Source organism: Jaculus jaculus, chromosome 22 (genome assembly GCF_020740685.1).
Source record: "Jaculus jaculus isolate mJacJac1 chromosome 22, mJacJac1.mat.Y.cur, whole genome shotgun sequence".
Classification (NCBI taxonomy): Eukaryota; Metazoa; Chordata; class Mammalia; order Rodentia; family Dipodidae; genus Jaculus; species Jaculus jaculus.
The window spans coordinates 164,737-192,159 of NC_059123.1; the positions used below are offsets into that span (position 1 = coordinate 164,737).

Sequence of the window (27,423 nt, forward strand, 5' to 3'; positions counted from 1 at the left end):
ATGCCATATATTTGAACCGCAAAACATGAGTTGTTTGATAATATTTGTAGATCTGATGACTTCATACATATTCTTACATCTTGAACTACTCATTAAAAAAATAAATAGGGCTGAGCCGGGTGCGGTGGCGCACACCTTTAATCCCAGCACACGGGAGGCAGAAGTAGGAGGATTGCCGTGAGTTCAAGGCCAGCCTGAGACTACATAGTGAGTTCTAGGTCAGCCTGAGCTATAGTGAGACCCTACCTCCAAAAACCAAAAAAAGGGAGGGAGGCGCTGGAGAGATTGCTTAGTGGTTAAGGCACTTGCCTGAGAAGCCTAATGATCCAGGTTCAATTCCCCAATACCCATGTAAGCAAGATGCACAAGATGTCACATGCATCTGGAGCTCATTTGCAGTGGCTGGCGGCTCTGGCAAACCCATTCTCTTGTTCTCTCTCAATAAAATAAATAAATAAATAAATAAATAAATAAATAAATAAATAAATAAATAAATAAGGGCTGTTGAGATGGCTTAGCAATTAAGGTGCTTGCCTGAAAAGCCAAAGGACCCAAGTTCAATTCCTCACGACCCACATAAGCCAGATACACAAGGTAGCACATACATCTGGAATTCATTTGCAGTGGCTAGAGGTCCTGGCATGTCTATTCTCTCTCTCTCCCTCTTTCTCTACTCGTCCTCAGTATTTCTCTCTCTCTTACATAAATAAGTAAACCTTAAAAATAAATAAACAGCCGGGAGTGGTGGTGTACAACTTTAATCCCAGCACTTGGGAAGCAGAGGTAGGATTGCCATGAGTTCAAGGCCACCCTGAGACAACACAGTGAATACCAGATCAGTCTGAGCTAGACAGAGACTCTACCTTGAAAAACAAAAAATAAATAAATAAATAGTCTATAATTGTGGAAGTTATCAATAAATAAATAAATAAAATATTTTTGTAAAGAACCTAAAATAATGCTACTTTATAACCCAGCTATACCACTCAAGCAAACACCCTAAAGGCTATACACACTACTTTAGAGAATCTTGCTAAGTCATGTTTACTTCTGCTCTATTCACAATAGCTAGGAAATAGAATCAACCAAGTGCCTATCAACTGATAATGGATTATGAGATGTGGTTACATATATAAAATGGAATTTTATTCAGCTGTAAAGAAAAATACAATTATGAAAATTTCAGGAAACCAGATGAAAAAGGTCATAGTGAAGCAAGACAGGTTCAGAAACACAAATGTCATATGCTCTCCATGGTGGTATGATTCAGGTTGTCCCCATAAACTTATGTGTTCTGAATGCTAGGATCCCCAGATGATGGTAAATTGGGAATTAAAGTCTCCTGGAGGTGATATATTGTTGGGGGCTGGCTTGTGGGCATTATAGCCAGCTTCTCCATGCCAGTGTCCTGCTGCTATTTCCACCAGATGTGGGCAAGGAGGTGATATCCACCCTCTATTCATGTCATTGTTTTCCCCTGCCATCATGAGGCTTCCCCTCAAGTCTGTAAGCCAAAATAAACCCTCTCATCCAAAAAGTTGCTGTTGGGTGGGTGTTGTTTTTGCCAGCAACATGAAGCTAACTATAACAGTAAAATTGGTACCAGAAGGCCAGGTGAAATGGTGCACACTTTTAATCCCAGCACTTGTGAGGCAGAGGTAGGAGGATTGCTGAGTTTGAGACCACCTTGAGAATACAGAGTGAATTCCAGATCAGCCAGAGCTATAGCAAGACCCTACCTCAAACTGCCCCCCCCCACAAGAAAAGGTACCAGGAGTGGGGGTCATTATAGCTAGAAATCTATGTGGCTTTTGGCCTTTTGGAGCTGATTTGAGGGAGGAAAGTGGAATAATTTCAAACGTTGGCCTAAAAGATGCCTTGCAGTTCTGTAAGTACATGGACTATTCTGGTCAAAGTTGAAAGACCTGAATTCAGTAAGGACTATGGACTATGAGGTTTGGCTTATGAGGGTGAGAAAGAGCTTTGCCTGGACTGAAGTAGAAACACTTTATGTGAGAGGATTACTGTGTTTTGCCTGCCTGTGTCCTGAGAACTTGTGCAGGGTTGCATTGCATAGAAATGGATTGGTGTGAGCCAAAACTGCTGCCCATTCATCTCCAATTGATTACAATTGCATTACAAGAGATTACAACCATTGAGATTGGGCAAGCTGACCTGTACTGGGACAACAGGAAGAATGCAGACTCCTTTGTAGGGGGCTGAATATCGAAGGAATGTTCTGTTGTTCAAAGACTGCTTTATTCCTCCCTGGATTAACAAACTGAGAGCCCACCTGGTATTATGGAGTATAACAAATGCAAGAAAGAGAGGGTCATTGAATTTGCAACACACTTATTTTATTTTTATTTTTATTTTTTGGAAATGGCCATGAACAGTTTGAAGTAGGCTTTTTGAACCTGTATGGAGCCATGAGGATGAACCTTGGGTTGCAGTGGAGACCCAATGGAGATGCCAGGACTATGGGATGGCTCCCAAGGAGAGCTGGAAGCACTGGATGAAGTTTTTTGGGACTGTGAGTAGCATAGCTGGAAAGGTAGAATTGGAACTCCAGAGACTTGTCACTAGTTAGAATTATTGGACTTATAGACTTGTCACTGACTACAGTTGTTGGACTTGGAGCTACAGAGTTTGATGTTTACCCTGTTTGAACCTTTTATTGATTGAATATTTCTTTGCTATGCCCAAAATATCTTTTGCAGTGTGAATGTGTATTCTGTGCCATTATGGGTTTTTTGTTTGTTTGATGGTTGGTTTGTTCTTTGATATTTTGGCTCAGTTAAAAGACCTTGGACTTGGACAAGTTTGTGTGAGAGGCTTGCTGTTATGCCCATGTCCTGAGAAATTGTGCAGTGTTGCATTGTTAAGAAATGGACTAGTGTGAGCAAAGGGATATGACACAGAAAAAGTGAAATCTTTGAGCCAAAACTTCTTCCCATTCAACTGCAATTATTTGAGAGATTACAGCCTTTGAGATTGGGCCAGCCGACCTGCACTGGGACAACCGGAAGAATGCAGACTCTTTTGAAGGGGCCTGAATGTTGAAGGAGTGTCCTGTTCTTCAAAGTCTGATTTATTCCCCCTGGATTAACAAACTGGTAGCCCACATGGTACTATGGAATACAACAAGTGCAGGAGAGGGTCAGTGAATTTTCAACATGGTTTTATATTTTGGAAATGGCCATGGGCAGTGTGAAACAGGCTTGTTGGATTACCTGCATAGAGGCCTAATGGAGTCATGAGAATGAACTGCAGATTGCAACGGAGACCCAGTGGAGATGCTAGGACTATCGATGGCTGCCAAAGAAGGCTGCCTGCATTGGATGACGTAGTAGCCTAGCTGAAGGGGTAGAACTGGAACTCCAGAAACTCATCACTGGTTAGAATTATCTGACTTGGAGACTTGTCACTGATTAGAGTTGTTAAAATTGAAAGTACAGAGTTTGATGTTTGCCCTGTTGGTTTTTAAACTCTTTTTTTTTTTTTTTTTTACATTTTTTTGTACTTGGAGAGAAACATGGAGAGAGAGATAAAGAAAGAAGGAAGGAAGGAAAAGGAAAGGAAGAAAGAGAGCTGGCAGTGGTGGCACACACCTATAATTCCAGCATTCAGGAAGCAGAAGTAGGAGGACCACCATGAGTTCGAAGCCACCCTGAGGCTCCATAGTGAATTTCAGGTCAGCCTAGGCTGAGACCCTACCTGGAAAAAAGAAAAAAGCAAGCAAGCAAGCAAGCACCAGGGCCTTCCGCCACTGCAAATGAACTCCAGAAGCATGCACCTCCTTGTGTATCTGGTTAACGTGGGTCCTGGAGAATCAAATCTGGGTTCTTTGGCTTTGCAGGCAAACACCTTAACAGCTAAGCCATCACTTCAGCCCCAAAACTTTTTTTTAAATGTTTGAATGAAGGTCCCCTATGTGAGTGGATAAAGCTGCTTCCAGAAGCCATCCATTATTAATCATAAGTTCCAGTGCCAAGGATGAAGTATTCCCCAAAAAGTTGGTGCTCAGGGAGTCTACAGAGGTCCCTAAAATAATACAGGCTACTTCCATTGACCTTGGGTGCCCACCAAAAGTTGGTACATCCTTATTGCTAAAGACACCACAGGTTTTGGTTGTAGGACATAGAGAAACTAAGCTGAGAATGAACCGGAAGCTTCCTATTTGATGGTTAGTTTTCATAGTACTGTATGATCCTATGAAGGCTACTGGAGGAAAAAAGCAATCAGTAGTCCTACCCAGCTATGGACTGTGCATTTCCACAACTAACCTGCAAGGCAAAGTATGCCGGCTGGTGCCGAGTGTGCTAGTATACCCCTTTTTAATCCCAGCACTCTAGGAGCTGAGGAAGAGAACTGCTATGAGGTCAAGCCAACCTGGGCTACACTGTGAGTTCCAGGTCAACCTGGGCGAGGGTGAGACCCTGCCTCAAAAAGCCAAAACCAAACAAAGAAAAACATGTTCCCCCTGGCGCAACAGTGGTTCAAATGTTATGGGGGCAACCAAGTACTTTATGATTGGAGTTGAGGCCCACTCCACAGGAAGGATTTCATGTCTGGCACTATAAACCTGGATAAAAGCCTATGGCTAGGGACATAGAAGGAGTCATACTTCTGTGTCATGTATGTCCAACTGCATTCTAAATATCTGTGTTTGTTCCCATAATTTAGCACTACTCAAAGTCTTCATCATGGAAATTTCTCACTATGAGAGCTAGTGGCTAATGTAGAAATGCATAATGTGGACATTATGCCCACCACCAACAGGTTAACCTTCAAAAGCTATGCCTGAGGACATGGAACATCATGAGCCTTGGGTGTGAGCTCCTAGGACAAAAGAAACTCAATAGCTTCTACAAAAACTTCTTATGAGAAGCATTTTCCAAAACAAAATATTTGAGTGAATAACCCATGATCTGCCCTATACTGAGAACAATAAATATTTTTTCAGTACAGCCTTAATACCCCTTGCTTTTTACTTCCTTAAACTCACAATAAAACCATGAGTAAAGTCAGCTTGCAGCTTTACTCCAGTGGAGCCCCCTGACCCTCCTCCAGATTCCATCTTGCATGCTGTGTGGTTATTTAGAGCCTCCTCTCGGGGACACAAGTCATTACTGACAGCATAACTGGAGAAACTGCTGAGAATAAGTGACCACTGTGCTCAGCCTCAAATAGAACAACCAAACTACTTTCTCCAAGGCTTGGGAACTGCATGGGAGGGGTGGATACAGAAAGAATGTAAAAGCAGTAGAGTGGAAGCCGGACATGGTGGCGCATGCCTTTAATCCCAGCACATGGGAGGCAAAGGTAGGAGGATTGCCATAAGTTTGAGGCCACCCTGAGACTCCATAGTGAATTCCAGAGTGAATTCCAGGTCAGCCTGGGCTAGAGTGAGATCCTACCTTGAAAAACCAGGAAAAAAAAAAAAAAAAAAAAAAGCAGAATGGGTAGAAAGGCTGCAAAATGTTGTCATCTGGATATTACATGGCTATTACATTTAGGCACTCACAGCAGCTGTGGTTTTCAGCTATAAGATTAAGCTTGTCAATGCATCATCCTCAATAACGGAATGATAAATGAGACTCTAGACCTCCAGACTATCTCACAGAAGCTAATGGTTGCTGGCTAAAGGGGAATCAGGTTCAAATATGGTGTAACCGCTGGTAAGTTTCTCTTTAAAAATTTTTTTTTGTTTATTTTTATTTGTGAGTGACAGAGAGATTGAGAGAGAGAGAAAGAGAGAATGGGTGTGCCAGGGCCTCCAGGTACTGCAAACGAACTCCAGATGCATGTGCCTCTTGTGCATCTGGCTAATGTGGGTCCTGGGGAATCGAGCCTTGAACCTGGGTCCTTAGGTTTCACAGACAAGCGCTTTACCACTAAGCCATTTCTGCAGCCCATTACTGGTAAGTTTCTATTACACAGCAAATAGCTCTCCATTCATGATCATACCCATAACCCTAATTTAACTCAATGGTTGTTTTTTTTTTTTTTGTGGGGGGGGGGGAGCTTGAGGTAGGGTCTCACTCTGGTCCAGGCTAATATGGAATTAACTATGTACTTTCAGGGTGGCCTCGAGCTCATGGTGATCCTCCTACTGCTGCCTCCCAAATGCTGGGATTAGAGGTGTGTGCCACCATGCCCTGCTCAATGGGTATTTTTTTTTTAATATTTTGTTTATTTTTACTTATTTATTTGAGAGTGACAGAGAGAGAAAGAGGCAGAGAGAGAGAGAGAGAGAGAGAGAGAGAGAGAGAATGAGCGCGCCAGGGCTTCCAGCCACTGCAAATGAACTCCAGACGCATGCACCCCCTTGTGCATCTGGTTAATGTGGGTCCTGGGGAACTGAGCCTTGAACCGGGTCCTTAGGCTTCACAGGCAAGCGCTTAACCGCTAAGCCATCTCTCCAGCCCCTCAATGGGTATTTTTAAAAAGGTATGAGGTTAAAAATCTTTGTATTTTGATAGGCTCAATGTACCCCTTGATTTCCTTAAATGACACTTTGTTCCCCCAACATTCTAAATCTGAAGGGCATGGAAGTGGCAGATCAGAAATCAATTTTTTAAAAAAATATATTTATTTATTTGATAGATAAAGAGAGGGAGAGAGAAAGAGAAAAACAGAGAAGGGTGGGCCAGGGCCTCTAGCCACTGAAAACAAACTCCACATGCATGTACCCCACTTGTGCATCTGGCTAACATGGGTCTTGGGGAATAGAGCCCAGGGTCCTTTGGCTTTGAAGGCAAATGCCTTAACTGCTAAGCCATCCCTCCAGTCCAGAAATCAATTTTTAAAAAATATTTTATCTATTTATTTGAAGTCAGAGAGAGAAAATAATATGGGTACTCCAGGGCCTCTTGCCACTGCAAATGAACTCTAGATGCATATGCCACTTTGTGCATCTGGCTTTTTATGGCTTTTATATGGGAATCAGGCTTTTAAAACCAGTACCTTTAACTGCCAATCCACTTCTCCAGCCCAGAAATTTAAAAAAAAAAAAAAAATTTAAATTTGAGAGCGACAGACAGAGAGAGAAAGAAGCAGATAGATAGATAGAGAATGGGCACGCCAGGGCCTCTAGCCACTGCAAAGGAACTCGAGACACATGCACCCCTTGTCCATCTGGTTAACGTGGGTCCTGGGGGAGCTTCGAACCAGGGTCCTTAGGCTTGACAGGCAAGCGCTTAACCACCAAGCCATCTCTCCAGCCCAGAAATCAAATTTTAATTGTGTTAATCCATTTATTTTTCTTCTGGAGTTTTTCTCTTCCATATTAACTCCTTTAACTGTTTTGAATCTTACTATTTTGTTCCTGTTAATTTAGACTTTATAATCTCTCCTTGCATGGCTTAAAAACAATCTACCAAACACAGAAAAAGGAAAGCAAAGGAGGGGAAGGAACAAAAAGAGGAAAAGGGAAGAAGTTAGGAAAAGAATAGAGGATCAGGTAGAAGTGAGGGAGTGACAAGGGGAAGAAAAAAAAGGAGGAGGGGATATGGAGGAGGAAGAAAGGAAGAAAGACAAATAATTATAGGGAGACCATAAGCATGTGGTTATAAAACAAGCTTAATAAACCCAGATTTTTAATAAGAAGTTGTCAGATTAAATTTATTATGACACATTTAACTTATTCCTAAACCAAATTATCTTACTCTTAAAGCATAAACTAAATTATTCTTACGAACTAAAGCTTTAATGTAAACTTACTCACGTATTTTTTTCATGTGCATTTTAGCTGAAATAGGAAGGTTGGGAAATTCCAGTGTATTGCTATTGCAGGGAGAAGATTAAGAGGCCATGAAAAAAATTTTTGAACTCCAACTGTCAAAAATATAGATCCATCTGTGATATATCTAAAATAAAAACCTTCTTAAACCTCACCTGGTTCTGTTTTAATGTGGAAACTAGTTTCTGCAATGTGATATTTTCCTCTTCTAGTTCAGTGTAGTCTTGAAGGAGTCGGGCCTCCCGGAATTTATATTCACGGATTTCATCCTTCATCCGTATTCTCTGGAGTTCCAACATCTCATTGTTCTGAAACAATACAAACAGTCAGTTAAAAAAAACAACAACACAATTCCTTATTCTTAGTTTTATGAAATGTAAACAGACCTTGCAGTTAAGTAATAGAGATACTTCTTGGGTTTAAGTTTGCATTACCTTTTTGAATGGCAAGTTAGTGATATGTAGGGAAAAAAAAATTATTTTGTTTTGCTTTTCAAGGTAGGGTCTCACTGTAGCCCAGGCTGATCTGGAATTCACTGTGTAGTCTCAGGCTGGCCTCGAACTCACGGTGATCCTCCTACCTCTGTCTCCTGAGTGTTGAGATTAAAGGCATGAACCACCATGCCCTGCTCTAGGAAAAAATCTAAAATTTTTGTATGTGTTTGTATATTTGTAGTGTGTGTGTGTGTGTGTGTGTGTGTGTGTGAGAGAGAGAGAGAGAGAGAGAGAGAGAATGTAGGTACATGCATGCCACAGCACACTTACGGAGATCAGAAGATAACTACTGGTCCTTGCCTTCCACTTTGCTTGAAGGGGCTCACGATTCTCCTGTCTCTGCCTCCCTTATTACTATAGAGACAGTGGGATTAGAGATACTAGCACTATAGCATCCAACTTTACATAGTTTCTAAGAATCCAAACTCGGGTTCTTACACTTACACAGCAAGCACTTTACACACTGAGCCCTCCTCAGCCCTCTGTCAAAAATTTCAAAGTACATACCTGACTCAACAATTTGATATCTAAAAATAATTCTTTTTAATAAATATTTTTATTTATTTATTTTCAAGCAGAGAGAGAGAGAGAGAGAATGAGAGAGGGAATGGATGAGCCAGGACCTCCTGCCACTTCAAAAAAACAAAAAAAAACTTCAGATGCATGGGCTACTCTGTGGCTTTACGTAGGTAGTGTGGATATGAACCCAGGTTTCCAGAGTATGCAAGCAAGTGCCTTTAGCCACTGAGCCACCTCTCCAAACTCTAAAAATCATTCTTAAACAAACTTCAAAGAAATAAGTAAAAGGACAAGTAAATTCATATATAATTATGCAAATAATGAAAAATAGTCTAAATGTTTTCTCTGAATAGCAGAAGTGTCCTTTTTTAAGAAAAGGTATTTTTTTATTTATGTGGTTGTTTTTATTAGTTATGTATACTGTGTACACAGCCATGTTGGTACTTACTTATGTGTTTTGTGTGTATTCTAAGGCCTCTTGTCACTGCAAATGAATGCCAGATGCCTCTGCCACTTTTTGCATCCAGTTTATGTAGATGCCTTGGGAACTAAATCTGTGCCAACAAAGTTTTCAGCAAGTACCTTTAGCTACTGTGCCATCTTCCCAGACCCAGAAGGAATATCCTTAATTCACATCACATAGCTCAAAAACTTTGCAACAGCAAAAAAGTTTACAAAATATAATTTTCTTATAATACCTACTTATCACACTCTGGGAATGTCCTTCTGTGTTTCAAAATCTTCCAAATATGGCTGGAGATATTGCTAAGTGGTTAAGGCACTTGCCTGCAAAGCTTAAGGACCCAGGTCCAATTCCCCAGGACCCACGTAAGCCAGCTGCACAAGGCGGCACCTACACCTAGTGCTCCTTTGCAATGGCTGGAGGCTCTGGTGGTCTCTCTCTCTCTCTCTTCCCCTAAATAGATAATTTTTTAATCTTCTAAATAAGTCACATGACAAGCTTGTACCTTCAAGCAATAAGGACTTCTAATTGATGCGCAGGCCCAGAACTAAGGCAGGATCAATCAGACCGCATTTCAACCAGGACTGCTTAATTATTCATACCTTGTGCTCCCTGTATTAAAACCTAAAATTCAAATAAGTACTTCAGTGATGGATTTGGGTCACCAAATCCCTTCATTTAGTCTTCCCAATGTAGCCACATTGATTAAACTTCTTTCTCTGCTTTTTACCACTATTCTCATTTTATTGGAGAGTCTCAAAACTCACTGAACTCACTGAAGTGCTGAAAATAAGTAACTAAGCGTTCACTCCAAAATTAGACGTCTATATTAACCCCTCCAATTCTCAGGGAATTTTGTGGAAGAAGGGGCAGAAAGAAGGTAAAAGCCAGAGAATAAAGACTGCTATGGAATGTGTATAGGAAACGACAGCAGGAAGGAGAGATCCAGAGCATCCAGAGCCCACAGAGGCCTGCAGAACCAGCTCGGGCAGGCGGCAGCAGCGGCAACGCACCAGAAAGCTGCCAGGCTCAGCTTGAGCCACAGGAAAAGCGAGGTGAGGGGATTTCCACTCACACCGGAGCTCTCCACAAACGGAAGAAACGTGAAGGGAGAGTGACAGTGAACAACGGAGGAGCAGATCACAAGGTAGAAGAACACATGGAACAGTGAGAGAACTAAAGCAGCACCAGCAGCCTCCCCTCCCCCACCGCAGTGGCCACCTCCAGCGAACAGAGCAGCGGTCCAGGGACCCGGCCACACCAACTTGAACCGACAGTGGGACTCAAGCAGGAGCAGAGGTAACTGGGATTACACCAGGAAAGGGTCTCACCCAGTCACAAGTTGACTTGGAACCCTCAACAGATCAGAAATCTTAACCTCTTTGTTGTCAGGATTAAGGGTGTGGGTGGGGCACCACACACACGCTAAAGGACAGTTAGAGGATCTGGTTGTCATAATACCTACTCTTGGATAAATACTCTGAGTCTTCAGAGCCACACCTAATGCCTTAAGCTCCTACCCTGAAGTTATATAACATCAGATTATCTGATACATCTAACAATACCCAGCTAACTAGAAAATCCAATGATTAAATTATCCAGGATGGAAAAATATATACATTATAACACAAGAAACACCAAAAATCAAGACAATATAAATCCACCAAAAAGTATTAATGCATCACAGATGACCTCCAGTGAGGACGAGTTAGAGGAAATGCCTGAGAAAGATTTCAAAAGAATGATTATAAATATGTTCAAAGAAGTCAAAGAAGAAATCAAAGGAATGAAAGAGGAAATCAAAAGAATCAAAGAAAACACAGGACATCAATTTAATGAAATAAAGAAGTCAATACTAGACATAAATAAGGAAATAGAAATAATAAAGAAAAATCAGAATTACTAGCAATGAAGAGCACAGTTAATGAAATTTTAAAAATCTGCAGAAAATCTCACCAGTAGAATAGATAAAGGAGAGGACAGAATATCTAAGCTAAAAGACCAGGTGGCAGATCTAATACAGTCCAACAAAGAGAAAGACAAACTTATAGAAAAGTATGAGTGGGAATTTCAAGATAATCAGGACACTATGAAAAGATCAAACAAAAGAAATCAGGGTATAGTAGAAGGAGAAGAATTTTACTCCAAAAGGCATAGTGGGCATCCTCAACAAAATCATAGAAGAAAACTTCCCCCAAATTGGGAAAGAGGTGCCAATGCAGGTACAGGAGTCCTTTAGAACACCAGCCAGACAAAACCTGGGAAGAACCTCTCCTCACCATATTATAATCAAACTACCAAAAACACAAACTAAAGAAAAAATATTGAAAGCAGTTCAAGAGAAAAATCAAGTTACCTACAAAGACAAGCGTATCAGGATTACAGCAGATGACTCAACACAAACTTTAAAAACCAGAAGGCCTTGGGGTGATGTATTTCACATTCTGAAAGATAACAACTGTCAACCAAGGTTACTTTATCATGCAGAACTATCCATTCAAATAGATGGAGAAATAAGAACATTCCACAACAAAAGCAAGCTAAAGGAGTATTTGAAGACAAAACCAACTCTACAGAAAACACTTGAAAGAATCCTCCATGTCAAATAAATACTATACTATACTATACTATAATAAATATAATAATATAATATAATATAATATAATATAATATAATATAATATAATAAAGGCAACTTATGGCAAGCATACAGCCAACATATTACTAAATGGGGAAAAACTGGAAGCTTTTCTGTTAGGAGCCGCGCAGACGCTATTACAAGCTGGCGCCGGTTTCTGGCCTCTTATTGGTCACAGCTGGTGTAAATTTAGCACAGTGCGCATGCTCCAACCCGTTGCGGGCCGATGCTAATGAGGCATCCAGAAAGTAACCAATCACTGGTGGCCACATATCCACAGTTGACCAATCATTTGTGGGTAAGCAGCCTAAACCCTATATAAACAGTTGCCTTTCGTGGTTCTGGGTCTTCGCATCTTCGCATCTAGCAGTTTGGCAGTCCCCAATAAAGTGTGTTCAGAAGAATCCTGATTGTGGCGTCCTCCTTGCTGGTGAGGCGGGCGTGACACTTTTCCACTAAAATCAGGAACAAGACAAGGGTGTCCACTGTCCCCACTTTTATTTAATATAGTACTGAAAGTCTTAGCCACAGCAATAAGGCAAGAGATGCACATAAAAGGGATACAAATTGGAAAGGAAGAAATCAAGTTATCATTATTTGCAGATGACATTATTCTATATATAAAGGACCCTAAAGACTCTACCAGCAAACTGTTAGAGCTGATAAACACCTGCAGCCCTGTAGCAGGATACAAAATAAATACACAGAAATCAGTAGCATTCCTATATGCTAACAACAAACATACAGAGGATGAAATCAGAGAATCACCCCATTCACAATTGCATCAAAGAAAATAAAGTACCTTGGAATAAATCTAACCAAGGAAGTAAAGGATCTCTAAAATGAAAACTATAAAACACTCAAGTGAGAAATTGCCGAAGACTCTAGGAAATGGAAAAACATCCCTTGTTCCTGGATTGGAAGAATCAATATTGTAAAAATGGCAATCTTACCAAAAGCAATCTATACATTTAATGTAATCCCCATCAAAATTCCAAATGCATTCTTCATGGAAATAGAAAAAACAATCCAAAATTCATTTGGAATCACAAAAAACATCAAATATCTAAAATAATACTGAGCAACAAAAATAAGTCAGGAGGTATTACCATACCTGATTTTAACCTATTAGACAGAGCCATAGTAACAAAAACAGCATGGTACTGGTACAAGCAGACATGTAGATCAAGAAACAGAATAGAGGACCCTGATATTCGATAAAAATGCGAAAAATACTCACTGGAGGAAAGACAGCCTCTTCAGCAAATGGTGCTGGGAAAACTGGGTATGTATATGTAGAAGGATGAAAATAGATTCTCCTCTCTCACCATGCACAAGAATTAAATCCAAATGAACTAAAGACCTTAACATCAGACCTGAAACTCTGAAATTGTTAGAGGAAAAAGTAGGGGAAACCCTTCAACATATTGGTCTTGGCAAAGACTTTCTGAATATAACCCCAATTGTTCAGGCAATAAAACCACAGATTGGGCTGGAGAGATGGCTTAGCGGTTAAGCGCTTGCCTGAGAAGCCTAAGGACCCAGGTTCGAGGCTCGGTTCCCCAGGTCCCATGTTAGCCAGATGCACAAGGGGGCGCACGCGTCTGGAGTTCATTTGCAGAGGCTGGAAGCCCTGGCGCGCCCATTCTCTCTCTCTCCCTCTATCTGTCTCTCTGTGTCTGTCGCTCTCAAATAAATAAATAAAAATTAAAAAAAAAAAACAACAAAAAAAACACAGATTAACCACTGGGAACTCATGAAATTACAAAGATTTTGTACTGCAAAGGACACTGTGAATAAAGCAAAGAGGCAACCTACAGAATGGGAAAAAATCTTTGCCAGCTATATATCTGCTAGAGGATTAATATCTAGGATATACAAAGAACTCAAAAAGTTAAATATTAAGAAGTCAAACAAGCCAGTTAAAAAATGGGCTATGGAGCTAAATAGAAAGTTCTCAAAAGAAGAAATATGGATGGCAAAGAAGCATCTAAAAAAATGTTCTACATCCCTAGTCATCAGGGAAATGCAGATTAAAACTACATTGAGATTCCATCTCACTCATGTCAGATTGACTACCATCATGAAAACAAATGATCATAAATGCTGGCGGGATGTGGAAAAAGAGGAACCCTTCTACACTGCTGGTGGGAATGCAATCTGGTCCAGCCATTGGGGAAATCAGTGTGGAGGTTCCTAAGACAGCTAAAAATTGATCTACCATATGACCTACCTATAGCATTCCTAGGCATATATCCTGAGGACTGACTCATCCCATCTTCTTAGAAGTACATGCTCTACCATGTTTATTGCTGCTCAATTAATAATAGCTGGGAAATGAAACCAGCCTAGATGTCCCTCAACTGATGAGTGGATAATGAAGATGTGGCAGATTTATACAATGGAGTTCTACTCAGCGGCAAAGAAAAATGAAGTTATGAAATTTGCAGGAAAATGGATGGATCTGGAAAGGATTATACTAAGTGAGGTAACCCAGGCCCAGAAAGACAAGCACCACATGTTCTCCCTCATATGTGGATCCTAGCTACAGATGATTGGGCTTCTGTGTGAGAAGGAAAAAACTCAGTAGCAGAGGCCAGTAAGTTAAAAAGGAGATATAAAGGGAAGAGAAAGGAAGGGAGGAGGGTACTTAATAGGTTGGTATTGTATATATGTAAGTAGAAGAATAGATTAACGGGGGTGAAAAGGCCCAAAGTGAGGTCAGGGGAAGAGATTGAATAAAGGAAAGGTGGAGGGAGGGTAATCAAATTCTAAGAGGATATAAATAAATCATATGGAATCCTCCAGTTTTAGACAATGGAACACTCAGGAGCCATAGATCGTTGTTAGAAAATTTTCAGGGCCAGGGATGGGATACCGCCAGTGAGTTGTTGGCCAGGGAGGTCCCTGATACCCCCAAAACATTATAGGCCATTGCCAAGGACCTTGGTTTCCCACCAGGAATAGATGGTAAGACCCTATTGCTGAAGACTTCACATACTTAGGCTGCAAGGCCACTGAGAAATCCTGCTGGAACTGAGTTGATAACCTCCTCCATGTAGACCAGCTGACAGAAAGCTGGAAGAAGCCATTCTACATGTAGTTCAATGGAAGAGAGAAATCACCAGTGAAGATACTCAACAGTGGACACTGCAAGCCTTATAATTGGCCAGCCAGCCCAAGTGAACCAACAGGTGCAATAGTGGCACGACTGTCATGGTGGAAACCAACTGCCCTCCAATTGGATTGGAGGCCCGCTCCATGAGTGGGAAACACATCCCTGATACTGAAAATTTAAAACAGGGGTAGTCTTGAGTCCTAGGGGTGTAACATCTGCTGATATCTGGAAAAGTGTATATACTATGCTTATCAAACTGCCCACTAAGCACTTCTCTTAATATTTATACCCTTATATTAATGCTACTCTCACTTTTGGTAGAGAATCATCTCTTTTCAGATGGCAGTGACCTTGGGATGACTCAGAAGGTATCATAGTGCTGGAAAGAAGTGACTGGAGTACTGAGTAACATCTTGATCATACCTTCCAATGCTCTGGGTCTAATGCAGAAGAGGTGGCGGGAAGAATGTAAGAGCCAAAGGAAGGGTAGGACTCCTTACAACATGCTTCCTCCAGACATAAAATGGCCTGGATATCCATGACCCCATAATGCCTGACACTACCTACACAAGATCATCATAAGAGGAGGAAAAGATCATGACATCAAAATAAAAGCGAGACTGATTTAGATGGGGAGGGCATATGATGGAGAATGGAATTTCAAAGGGGAAAGTTGGGGTGTGAGGGTATTACTATGGGATTTTTTTTATAATCATGGAAAATGTTAATAAAAATTGAGAAAAAAAACAAAAAACTTCCAAGCCTCAAGGTCCATCGTGGAAGAGGTGGTAGAAAGAATGTAAGAGCAAAAAGAAGGGTAGGATGCGTTACAAGGCATTCTTCCAGACACAAAATGGGATATTCATGACCTTGCAGTGTGTGACACTACCAACAAAAAACCATCAAAATAGGAGGAAAAGATGAAGCAGAAGCAGTTCCAGAGCAGTGGCACCAAGTCTGTGTGGCCATGACCTCCAGGCTCCACCTGAGCCACAGGAAAAGTCAGGTGAGGGGATTGTCCACTCACACCAGCCTCCTCACAAACTCAAGAAACATGAAGGGGAGGACAGCAGGGACCAGTGGAGCAGCTCATGAGAATGTCAGCCACCATCAACAGCCTCCCTTTCCCCCACCACCAGCACAAGTGCCAGCAAGCACCGGAGACCTGGGGAAGGAAGCTCACCTACATTGCACCTGGCACAGGGGATCAAAGCAGTGACCCACCGACCCAGCCAGCCTACCCAAGTCTGCGGTGCAGCAAAGAGGGACCCAAGTGTGTGTACAGCTTAGCTGAGACCAAAGCCATCCCAATAGGTAACTGAGATTACACCAGGTCAGTACCTGCCAAAAAAGCCTGGTGTATAGGCTTGTATTGGAAGTGCTAACTGCACCTTCCATATCAAGGTAAATTATGTGTTAAATCTGATGGGTGGTAGGATTGGCCATTCTTAAATTAGCTATATTCTGGGCTTGTCCTTTGATGCTTCCTGATTTATAGTGCCATTGTCTCCTCTTCTGTCATTCGTTGGGGCAGTGTCTCACTTGGTCACAAGCTGACCTTGCAACCCTCTGCAGACCAAAAATCTAAGCCTCCCAGTTGGCAGGATGAAGGGTGTGGGGCAACACACATCCTTAGAGACTTTGACTTTGTTAGAAGATCTGTTATAATACCTACTCTTGTATAAATACTCTGTGCTTATTTTCACTGAATGTACATATTGTTTAGTTACGTTTTAGAATTTGCTGTATTTTGTCCCACCCAGCCCACTAGAGTACTTGCATAACAAGCAAACCCAACACCTAGGGTCACTTTGTGCTTATTCTGAAAGTCTTAAGGGCCACACCTAGCACCCATGTCAGATCAATTGATACATCTAATAATACTGTAAATAATTAGAAAATCCAAGCATTCAATTAATCCAAGATGCAAAAATCTCTACACTATAATACAAGAAACAAAAATAGCAAGACAATATAAATCCACCAAAAATGATAAATCCATCAGAAATGACCTCCAATGAGACTGATTTAGTGGGAATGCCTAAAAAAGATTCCAAAAGAATGATTATAAATAAGCTTAAAGAAATCAAAGGAGGGCTGGAGAGATGGCTTAGTGGTTAAGCACTTGCCTGTCAAGCCTAAGGATGCTGGTTCAAGGCTCGATTCCCCAGTACCCACGTTAGCCAGATGCACAAGGGGTGCATGCATCTGAAGGTCCTTTGCAGTGGCTAGAGGCCCTGGCTTGCCCATTCTCTATCTGTCTATCAGCCTCTTTCTCTCTCTGTCTGTCGCTCTCAAATAAATAAATAAATAACAATTAAAAAAAAAAGAAATCAAAGGAATCAAAGAAGACACAGGAAACCAATTTAATGAAATAAGGAGGTCAACAGAAGACATGAATAAGGAAGTAGAAATAATAAAGAAAAACCAGTCAGAAATACTAGCAATGAAAAACACAGTCAGTGAAATAAAAATAAATTTTAAAAAATCTCTAGAAAATATCACATAGCTCTAGTCAATCCTGAATTCCAACAACTGGTGCCAAAATCTGGTTGCCTCCCAGCAACCTTTCCCCCTTCCCCTCATCCTGGTGGACTTCATGGGGATTAGCAGCTCACTCATAGAGAGTAAGAACTTTCTGTCCAGGGCTACTCTCTTGAGAACTTACCATACCCCTGATGGTCCTTGAACTCTCCTCTGACTCTCTCCCCTCCCTTGTTCATTTTCTTCTTTCCATAATGGATCCCTTCAAGAGTTCAAATGTCCACTGTGCTTACTAAAATGGCTGACCTGAAGCCTCTGGTTTTTGTAACCTTTGTCTCTGTAACCTGCAAACCTGGTACTACTGGGGTTTTATTGACACTTCAAGTTAACTCAGTTTCCAGTCTTTTGCTCCCCCATTCAACTCTTTATTTACTTTCCTATTTGTTCTGACTCCCAGCACAGGGGTTTCCTTGTCATTTGATCCTCCCTTTCATCCAACACTTCACCAAATGCCATGAAGGTAAGGCTCAAATGCAATCTAGAGGTGCCATAGATTGTTGTCCTCTAGGGGTCCTTCAGCTCTCTTGCCTCTGGCTTTTGGGATGGGGATGCCGGCTCCTAGGATCTCTGTCTAGCTCTAAAGCCTTAGGCCTTATTTTGGTATCAAGTGATGACTTGCTATCTAGTCCCACCTTACCTCAAAGCCAAACTTTTAATTTGGCTTTCTGCACCTGGCTTCAATTTGGAACTTTCAATTAACAAGTCCTCACTGACTTGGACAACTTCAGAAGACAAAATGGGAAGGGATCAGATGATCCTTATGTTCAAGCCTTTTCCTATTTGCATGCACACCCATTTCTCTGTCTAGGCTGCTTTCCTATAGGTCCCAAAGGACAAAGCAGGTCTTTCAGCCAGCTTTAACTTGCTTGGGTCTCTCCCTCTCATATCAAACTTGAGCCATCCCACTAGGTCAAAACCAAACTCTCCTAAACTCCCCATGCCTGCCTCCAAAAGGGAACTTCTTTCTGAATCCTTGCTAAAGATTAAAATCACTATGTGGCTTCTAGGGATTGTTTTTTCCTTTTACCTTCTCCCCTTTTTCATTACAAGCCACCCAAGAGAAACCTGCAGGCAGCAAAGGTGGGACAATCACAGTCTGCAGCCCACAGAGACTTAACCCTTGAATGGCTGTGAAAAAAAAAAAAAAAACAAAAAACAAAGCAAACAAACAAACAAAAAACAGTTCCTGCCACACAGCTAGATAAAATAAGCAGATAAGCCAAGGGAGGTCCCACAGCCTCAGCCCCCTTGTCTGTGGCTAGTGGCCACTAAAAGAAAAAAAACATGTTAGTTTTAAATTCAAACTACATATAGCTGTTGCCCTGCCATTTAGATTAAGTACACACCAATTTAAAATACAAGTAAAATTTTATGAAAAAAAAGATGTCTTTTTATGTTTCATGTTCTTTGTCATGTCTAATGCTTGCCAGCCATGTCATATCATGTGTCATGCTTCATGTAGTCTGTCTTTATGTGTGACTAAATTCGTGGTCATTAACTATTCCATTGCTTATCATCATTAAGTGTTTTGATGCTAACTGATGTAGTTTAAGATGAATGTTATATTGCTAAAAACAGGTTTACAATGTATTTCTGACTTTATGGTTGTTCATGGTTACTATAACCATAGACATGTTTATATACAAAAATTTGATTTTGCTTCTAACATTGCCTCCTGAACATTTATTATGACTTAAATCTTTAAACAAGTGACTAATTTGGGTTTAGTGACAAAACACAAAAATGTTGATATGTTTTGCCTATATTTATTACTGTTAAGAATCAGTATATGGGCTGGAGAGATGGCTTAGCAGTTAAGGTGCTTACTTGCAAAGCCTAAGGACCAAGGTTTGAATCCCCAGTACCCATGTAAGCCAGATGCACAAAATGGCACATGCATCTGGAGTTCATTTGTAGTGGCTAGAGGCCCTGGTGTGTCCATTTCCTCTCTCTGACTCTTTCTTTCTCTAAAAAGAATAAATAAATAAACAAATAAAATAAAAAAATATAATAAAAAAAGAATTAGGCCAGGCATGGTGGCACACACCTTTAATCCCAGCACTTGGGAGGCAAAGGTAGGAGGATCACTGAGAGTTCAAGGGCCATCCTGAGACTACATAGTAAATTTCAGGTCAACCTGGACCAAAGTGAGACCCTACCTCGAAAAAAGAAAAAAATCAGGGCTGGAAAGATGGCTTAGCAGTTGCCTGTGAAGACTAAGGACCCCGGTTCAAGTCTCAATTCCCCAGGACCCACGTTGGCCAGATGCACAAGGGGGCGCATGCGTCTGAAATTTGTTTGCAGTGGCTGGAAGCTCTGGCATGCCCATTCTCTCTCTCTATCTCCTTCTTTCTCTGTCTGTTGCTCTCAAATAAATTAAAAAAAAAAAAATCAGAATACATGCTTTCTGTTGAGCCACAGCTTCCTTAGTTTTAGGATTCATTTCTACACAAGGGGACCATGAAAATTATAATTATTGTGTTTTCAGTTAAGATAAAATGGGCTAACATGCAGAGTTGTTTCCATCTATTCCTCTCACCTTAATATACTTAACTCTTTATAATAAGTCAGTACATTTATTTATAGTGCCATGCCTCATATCAAGGTTAAAATTCAGGTATATGTAGTGTTAAGCTTTGACAACTAAAGGACTGAGCCATTAACAAAATCAAGACATACTTCAACTAGTTTTGTCTATTTATTTATTTATAAAAGTCAAAACTGCAAAATTGATGTAAATGACCTCTGAACCTCTACAGTTCCATCAATGTACCTCAAAGGGTCCTATAACAGACTAACTCTGTCTCTTTGGACCCCTCTTGATTGTTCTCCAAGACCTAAAAGTCAACAAGAATAGAGACCTCCCCCTAGTTTTTTTCTCCAGCCCACTTCAGCTTGAAGAAGTCAGACTCTAACCTGGTGTCCATCTTCCTAAAATTTGGGTTCTTTCTCTCTCTCCACTTTTAAAAGACAGACATTACCTGGGCATGGTGGTGCACGCCTTTAATGCCAGCACTCGGGAGGTGGAGGCAGAGGCAGAGGGATCTCTGTGAGGTCCAGGCCACCCTGAGACTACATAGTGAATTCCAGGTCCTCCTGAGCTAGAAAACAAGGCAGATGTCAGACTTGGAGGTCATTGGAATACAAGCCAAATTTCCTTTGTCCCTGGGAGAATTAAAGGGGAAAAGGCAAAGGCTTTTCACCAAGACCTGCCCCTCCCATAGCTGAAGACAAAACAAAGACTCTGAAAGTCAAGAAAGCCGTGTTGAAAGGCGTCCACAGCCACAAAAAGAAGATCCACAGGTCACCCACCTTCCAGTGACACAAGACACTATGCCTCTGGAGGCGGCCTAAGCACCCTGAGAAGAGAACCCCCAGGAGAAGGAAGCTTGACCACTGTGCCATCATCAAGTCCCACCAACCACCCAGACTGGCCATGAAGAAGACAGAAGAAAACAACACACTGGTGTTCACTGTGGACATGAAGGCCAACAAGCTGCAGATCAAACAGACTGTGAAGAAACTTTATGACAATGCTGTGGCCAAAGTCACCAGCCTGACCAGGCCTGATGGAGAGAAGAAGGCATATGTTTGGCTGAGTCCCCATTATGATGCTGTGGATATGGCCAACAGAATTGGGATTATCTAAACTGGATCCAGCTGGTTAAATTCTCTTTTTGAAATTTTATTTTCTTTTATTGATTTATGTTTTTGTAGACAATAATCCATGGTAATTCCCTCCCTCCCCCCACTTTCCCCTTTGAAACTCCACTCTCCATCATATACCCTTAATTCTATACTATATAACTCTAATATAATATTTTTAAAAAGCCACAGACTCCTGACCCAAAATCTGGTCCTAAATAGGGACATAAAATAAAAAATATGTGCTGGTAGACTAAAAAGGTTGTAAAGAGGTTGTTTAATTTCTGATTAGGATATAGTTAAAATTTAAACAAAGGACAATAAGGGTATATTATTAAATATTGTTAAAGTTCTAAGATCAAAATTCAAGTTCTCTTAAATATAATTCTACTTTTAAAAGTTTACAAAGTGTTTGATTCTGTTACAATAGATCTCATAGATGTTACTCTACTAATGTTCACAGAATGGATCACCAATAAAAATTCTGTGTTAAAAGAGACACTTAAAACTTATAATTAAATTATATCTAAATACTGTGCTTTCCATCTGATAAAGCCTTTATTTTGTTGCCTAAAATACCTATTTACAACAATAGGTTTCCTAAGTGTTTCTTTTTATGCTTCCCTGTTGAGTAAAACTTCTATTTGATTGCTACAAACTTATTCTAATAGATAAAAACTGGGCCTAATTATACAAATTTTCATTTTGCTTATAAAATGAGCAAATGATAATAACAAATTATCAAGAGTAATCAAACATCTAGCTTTTTCATCCTAATATACTTTAGTTAGTTCTAAATCTAAGACCTTTTGCACTGAGAAATCTGCTGGAGCTGAGCTAAAGACCTCTGTGTAAACCAGCTGACAGAAAGCTGGGAAAAGCTATATTGCATGCAGATCAACAGGAGAGAGAGAAAAATTACTAGTGGAGATACTCAACAGTGGACACTGCAAGCCTTAAATTTAGCCAGCCAGGCTAAATGAGTCAATGGATGCAATAGTGGTATGTATGTTATGGGGGAAACCAACTGCTCTCCAATTGGACTGAAGGCTCGCTCCACAGGAGGGAATGCATGCCTGGTACTGAAAACCTATGATGGCGTAGTCATGAGCCCTAGGGGTGTAACATCTGTTGCTATCTGGATAAATGTATATAGTATGCTGACCAAACTTCCCAGTAAACACTTCTTTTAATGTTCACACTCATATATTAATGTTACTCTCACTTTTGGCTAGAGAGGCTTCTCTTTTCAGATGGCAGTGACCTTGGGATGACTCAGAAGGCACCATGGTGCTGAGAAGAAGTGACAGAGGAGTGCTCAGCACTGCAATATCTCTATCACACCTTCCAAGGTTCAGGGTCCATTGTGGAAGAGGTGGCAGAAAGAATGTAAGAGCCAAAGGAAGGGCAGACCTCCTTACAACATGCTCCTCCAGACACAAAATGGCCTGGATATACATGACCTCACAGTACCCGACACTACCTATATAAGACCATCATAATAGGAGGAAAAGATGATGACATCAAAATAAAAGAGACTGATTGAGAGGGGGAGGGGATATGATGGACAGTGGAATTTCAAAAGGGAAAGTGGGGGGGATTACCATGGGTTATTGTCTATAATTATGGAATTAGTCAATAAAAAAGTAAATTTAACTTTTTGAAAAAAGCTGGGCTGGAGAGATGGCCTAGTGGTTAAGATGTTTGCCCATGAAGCCTAAGGATCCAGGTTAAATTCCCCAGGACCCATACAAGCCAGATGCACGAGGTGGTGCACGCATCTGGAGTTCATTTGCAGTGGCTAGATGTGCTGTCATGTGCCCCCCCCATCTATCTATCTATCTTAAATAATAAATAAATAAAATAAATTTTTTAAAAAAGAGTGCTGACATCATAAAAATCCATAGGAGGGGCCTGGAGAGATGGCTTAGTGGTTAAGGTGTTTGCCTGCAAAGCCAAAGGATCCCAGTTCAACTCTCTAGGACCCATGTAAGCCAGATGCACAAGGGGGCGCATGCATCTGGAGTTTGTTTATAGTGGCTGGAGGCCCTGGCAAGCCCATTCTCTCTCTCTCTCTGCCTCTTTCTCTCTCTCAAATAAATAAATAAGTAAATAATATTTTTAAAAATCCATAAGAGGGACAGAAGAAACATACTTTGTCCATCACGAGCAAGCCCCGCTTTTATAACATGTCTGTTTCATTCTAGTTAGAAAAGCCTTCAGGGGCAACTAGAAGAATCACAGCAGCAGTTAAAAAAAAAAAAAAAAAAAAAAAAAAGCTAAGACCTTTTGATCTCTGGACCAAGTAAGTAAAAACCATAAGCCTTCTATTAAGGACTCGATAACTAAACTTCAAAATTAGTTAATTTCTTAATCTCAATCATGTTTAAATTTAAAATTGTTTGAAATATTTCAAATATTGCTTCAATACTAGTCTCTTTTACTTCCTACCTTACCTAAGCCAAATCTTCATTTTTATTTTTATTTATTTATTAGATAGAAAGAGAGAAGTGGGTGTGCCAGGGCCTCTAGTCCCTGCAAATGAACTCTAGATGCATGTACCACAATGTGCATCTGGCTTACGTGTGTTCTTGAGGCATCAAACCTAAGTCTTCAGGCTTTGAAGACAAGCACTTGAACTGCTAATCCATCTCTCTAGGCCCCAAATCTTATTTGCTTGTTTGTTTGTTTGTTTGTTTGTTTGTTTGTTTTCACTGTAGCCCAGGCTGACCTGGAATTTACTATGTAGTCTCAGAGTGTCCTCAAACCCATGAGAATCCTCCTACCTCTGCCTCTGGAGTGCTAGAATAAGGCATTCACCACCACACCCAGCCCAAATCTTTACATTTCCAAAAATTTCAATTAACTCCCTAACCAAGTTAACAATTCCTTCTTCCTTACTTTTTCAGGAAGCAGTCCTTGTTCCCTTACCTACTACCTATATTATTACTTTTCAACCTTAGGTATAATGACACCTGTAAATGTAATATCATATATAATAAAATTCATATAGACGACTATATCATAATGACTAATAAATTTGATATGACCTAAGAGCTTCTTTCATAATGGCTCTGATTAGTATCACTCTTCTGAAGAAGCTGCCTTCATTTCAAGCCTGATTTAGCCTCATTTTTAGAAAAGATTTTTTTTTTACTTAAATTCTCATATTGTTCCACACACAAAACTAAGCTTCACACAGATGAAATACTAAGCAAAAATTAGAACAGAAAAAAATGCATAGTAAAATTCTACAGTTTTGAGAAAGTGAAAAGGAGAAAGAACAGGGCAAAACATTTTATTTTTAAAGCCACTACAAGGTATCCCATACGAGATGGTCCGCAGACTTAAACACAGTCACGAGAACCTCAGCATGTCAAAAGAAAACACTCAACAGGGCTGGAGAGATGGCTTAGCGGTTAAGCGCTTGCCTGTGAAGCCTAAGGACCCAGGTTCGAGGCTCAGTTCCCCAGGTCCCACGTTAGCCAGATGCACAAGGGGGCGCATGCGTCTGGAGTTCGTTTGCAGAGGCTGGAAGCCCTGGCGCACCCTTTCTCTCTCTCTCCCTCTATCTGTCTTTCTCTCTGTGTCTGTCGCTCTCAAATAAATAAATAAAAAATTTTAAAAAAAGAAAACACTCAACAGGCAAATGACAAACTAAGGGGAAACTTCTGCTAAAAGGAAGAGAAGCCAAATGTTGCCCATCAGGCATATATAATAGGACCACTAAGACCAATAAATGATTAAAATCTAAGACATGAATTACCCCTTAAACTCATGATTAATTTATGACTCAATTATTCTACAAATTAATGAAAGGGAAAATTTTCTTTTTCATTCTTCACTCATATTTTTTCTAGAAGTCTACATGCCAAACTCTGTATAGAATAAACTAATGAAAAGATAAACCATGGTCCAACTTTAGTGACTTTATAAATTCATATAAAAATATCATTATTGAATCTAGCATAGTGGCACATGCCTATAATCCCAGCACTCACGAGGCAAAGGCAGGAGAATTAGAAATTCAAGGTCAATATTAGCTACATAATGAGTTTCACTCCAGTCTGAGCTAACATGAGACTATGCCTTAAAAAATGTAAATAGACAGATGATAGATATATAAACAGATAGATAGATAGATAGATAGATAGATAGATAGATAGATAGATAGATAGATAGATGATAGACTGATAGATAGATTATAGCTATATCCCCCATACACTTTTTCCTACAGAATAAGTAACATGAAGATAATTATAAAGATTAATGTCTACAGGTGCTTTATAAAATAGATAGATGACACATAGAAAGATGATAGCTATATCCCCCTTATACTCTTTTCCTACAGAATAAGTAATATGAAGATAATTATAAAGATTAACGTCCACAGGTGCTTTAGATTGAACCTTGCACATCCCAAAAGGCTCATGTCTTCAGGCCTTGGCACCATTGAGAGGTAGTGGAACCTTTAGAAGATGGAGCCTAGTTGGAGTCAGGTCATTGGGTCCCTGCTTTGAGGAAGATATTGGGACATTAGTCTCCTTTTCTATTTTAATTTGCCTCCCAGTTACCATAAGGTAAGCAATCTGCTCTGCCATAAGCTTGCACCATGATGTACTACCTTGTCACAGGCCCATAAACATTTGAAACAATTGACTATGGATTATAACCTCTGAAATCATGATCCAAACAAGCCTTCTTTCCTTTATAAGTTGCTTATATGAAGTATTTGTCACAATGACAGGACTTGTTGAAATAGGATGTTTTTTTCTTTTCTTTCTTTTTTGAGTCAAAGTTTCAAGTAACACAGGTTAGCCTTGAACTTAACTATGTAGCTGAAAATGACCTTTAATTCCTGATCCTCCTGCTTTTATCTTCCAAGTGCTAGGATTAAAAGTGTCAATACATCCACCTTTATTCTTTTTATTGGACTGAAATCTTTCTTCTTCTTCTCCTTTTTTTTTTTTTTTTTTTTTTTTAAGTAGGGTCTCACTCTAGCTCAGGCTGACCTGGAAAATTCACTCTGCATTCTCAGGGTGGCCTTGAACTCACGGCGATCCTCCTACCTCTGCCTCCCAAGTGCTGGGATTAAAGGCGTGCACCACTACGCCCGGCTCATTTATTTATTTGCAAGGAGAGGGAGAGAAGAGAGACCGACAGAGAAAATGGGCACACCAGGGACTCTAGCCACTGCAAATTAACTCCAGACACATGTGTCCCTTGTGCATCTGATTTACATGGGTCCTGGAATCAAACCTGGGTCTTTTGTCTTCCCAGGCAAACACCTTAACCACTAAGTCATCTCTCCAGCCCTCATCTTATTTTTCTTTTGTTATCATGTCTTTTTTTTTTTTTTTTTTTAACTTCTCAATTTTGGGCTTTCCCCAAACCGTATCTCACTGTTTAGTGACAATTAGGACAAATTTAACAGTCAAAAAAGCTCATTAAAGAGATGATAAAAGGTTGTAAACCATTTAAGTACTGCAAATATAATGGGATTGTATTCTACTCCCTGAGCATTATAATACAGGTAAGCATTGCCTTAAACATGCGGCTATTTCCAGCACTATTGGTCACAGCATTTGCAGAGTAGGTCCTTAACTGGATGATCCTGAAGAGACATTTTGCAGCAAGTAAAAATATAACACAACTTCAATTTCTCTTTACCAGAGTAAAATTGTGGTTACATATGACTCTGCACGTACACATTGAAAGCATTTGCCAACTCAATAGTATTTCTCTCAATCTGAAGCTTAATGGTGGATTTGTCCATCACAATAAGAGGTCGCTAACACTGTCTGACCTTAGAGTGACTCACTGTACTTATATGCTGACTGGCCCAGGCAGAAAGGGCAAGGTAAACTGAATGAAAGAGTACATAGCATTGAGATACTCAGCATCAGCTCTAGTCTCAGATTCCTATTAAGTTTAAACACATCTTCACTCTATCTGATAATATCCCCATCATAGATAGAGATATGATAAAGAATTGGTAAGCAGAGCTGGAGAGAAGGGTGAAGGCACTTTCCTGAGAAGCCTAAAAATCTAATTTTGATTCTCCAGAACCCACATAAGACAGATGCACATGGTGGCACATGCATCTGGAGTTTGTTTGCAGTGGCTAGAGAGCCTGGCATGCCCATTCTCTCTGTTTATCTCAAATAAATAAATATTTTTTAAAAACTGGTGAGTAGTCAAAGTTATACATTTGTTACCTTTTAATTCTTTCCTTTTTACTTTCTTACTGGTATAGGAT

General features: G+C 40.3%; 1 protein-coding gene across 7 annotated transcripts in view; it reads right to left on the reverse strand.

Moving 5' to 3' along the window:
- Bicd1 (BICD cargo adaptor 1) overlaps positions 1 to 27,423 on the reverse strand; it is a 226,762-nt gene that overhangs the window by 80,784 nt on the left and 118,555 nt on the right. For all 7 annotated transcript variants that reach the window (XM_045139438.1, XM_045139437.1, XM_045139436.1 and 4 more), the window contains exon 3: positions 7,900 to 8,052. In XM_045139438.1, the coding sequence (XP_044995373.1) occupies positions 7,900 to 8,052 (153 nt within the window). The remainder of the gene's footprint in view (positions 1 to 7,899; positions 8,053 to 27,423) is intronic.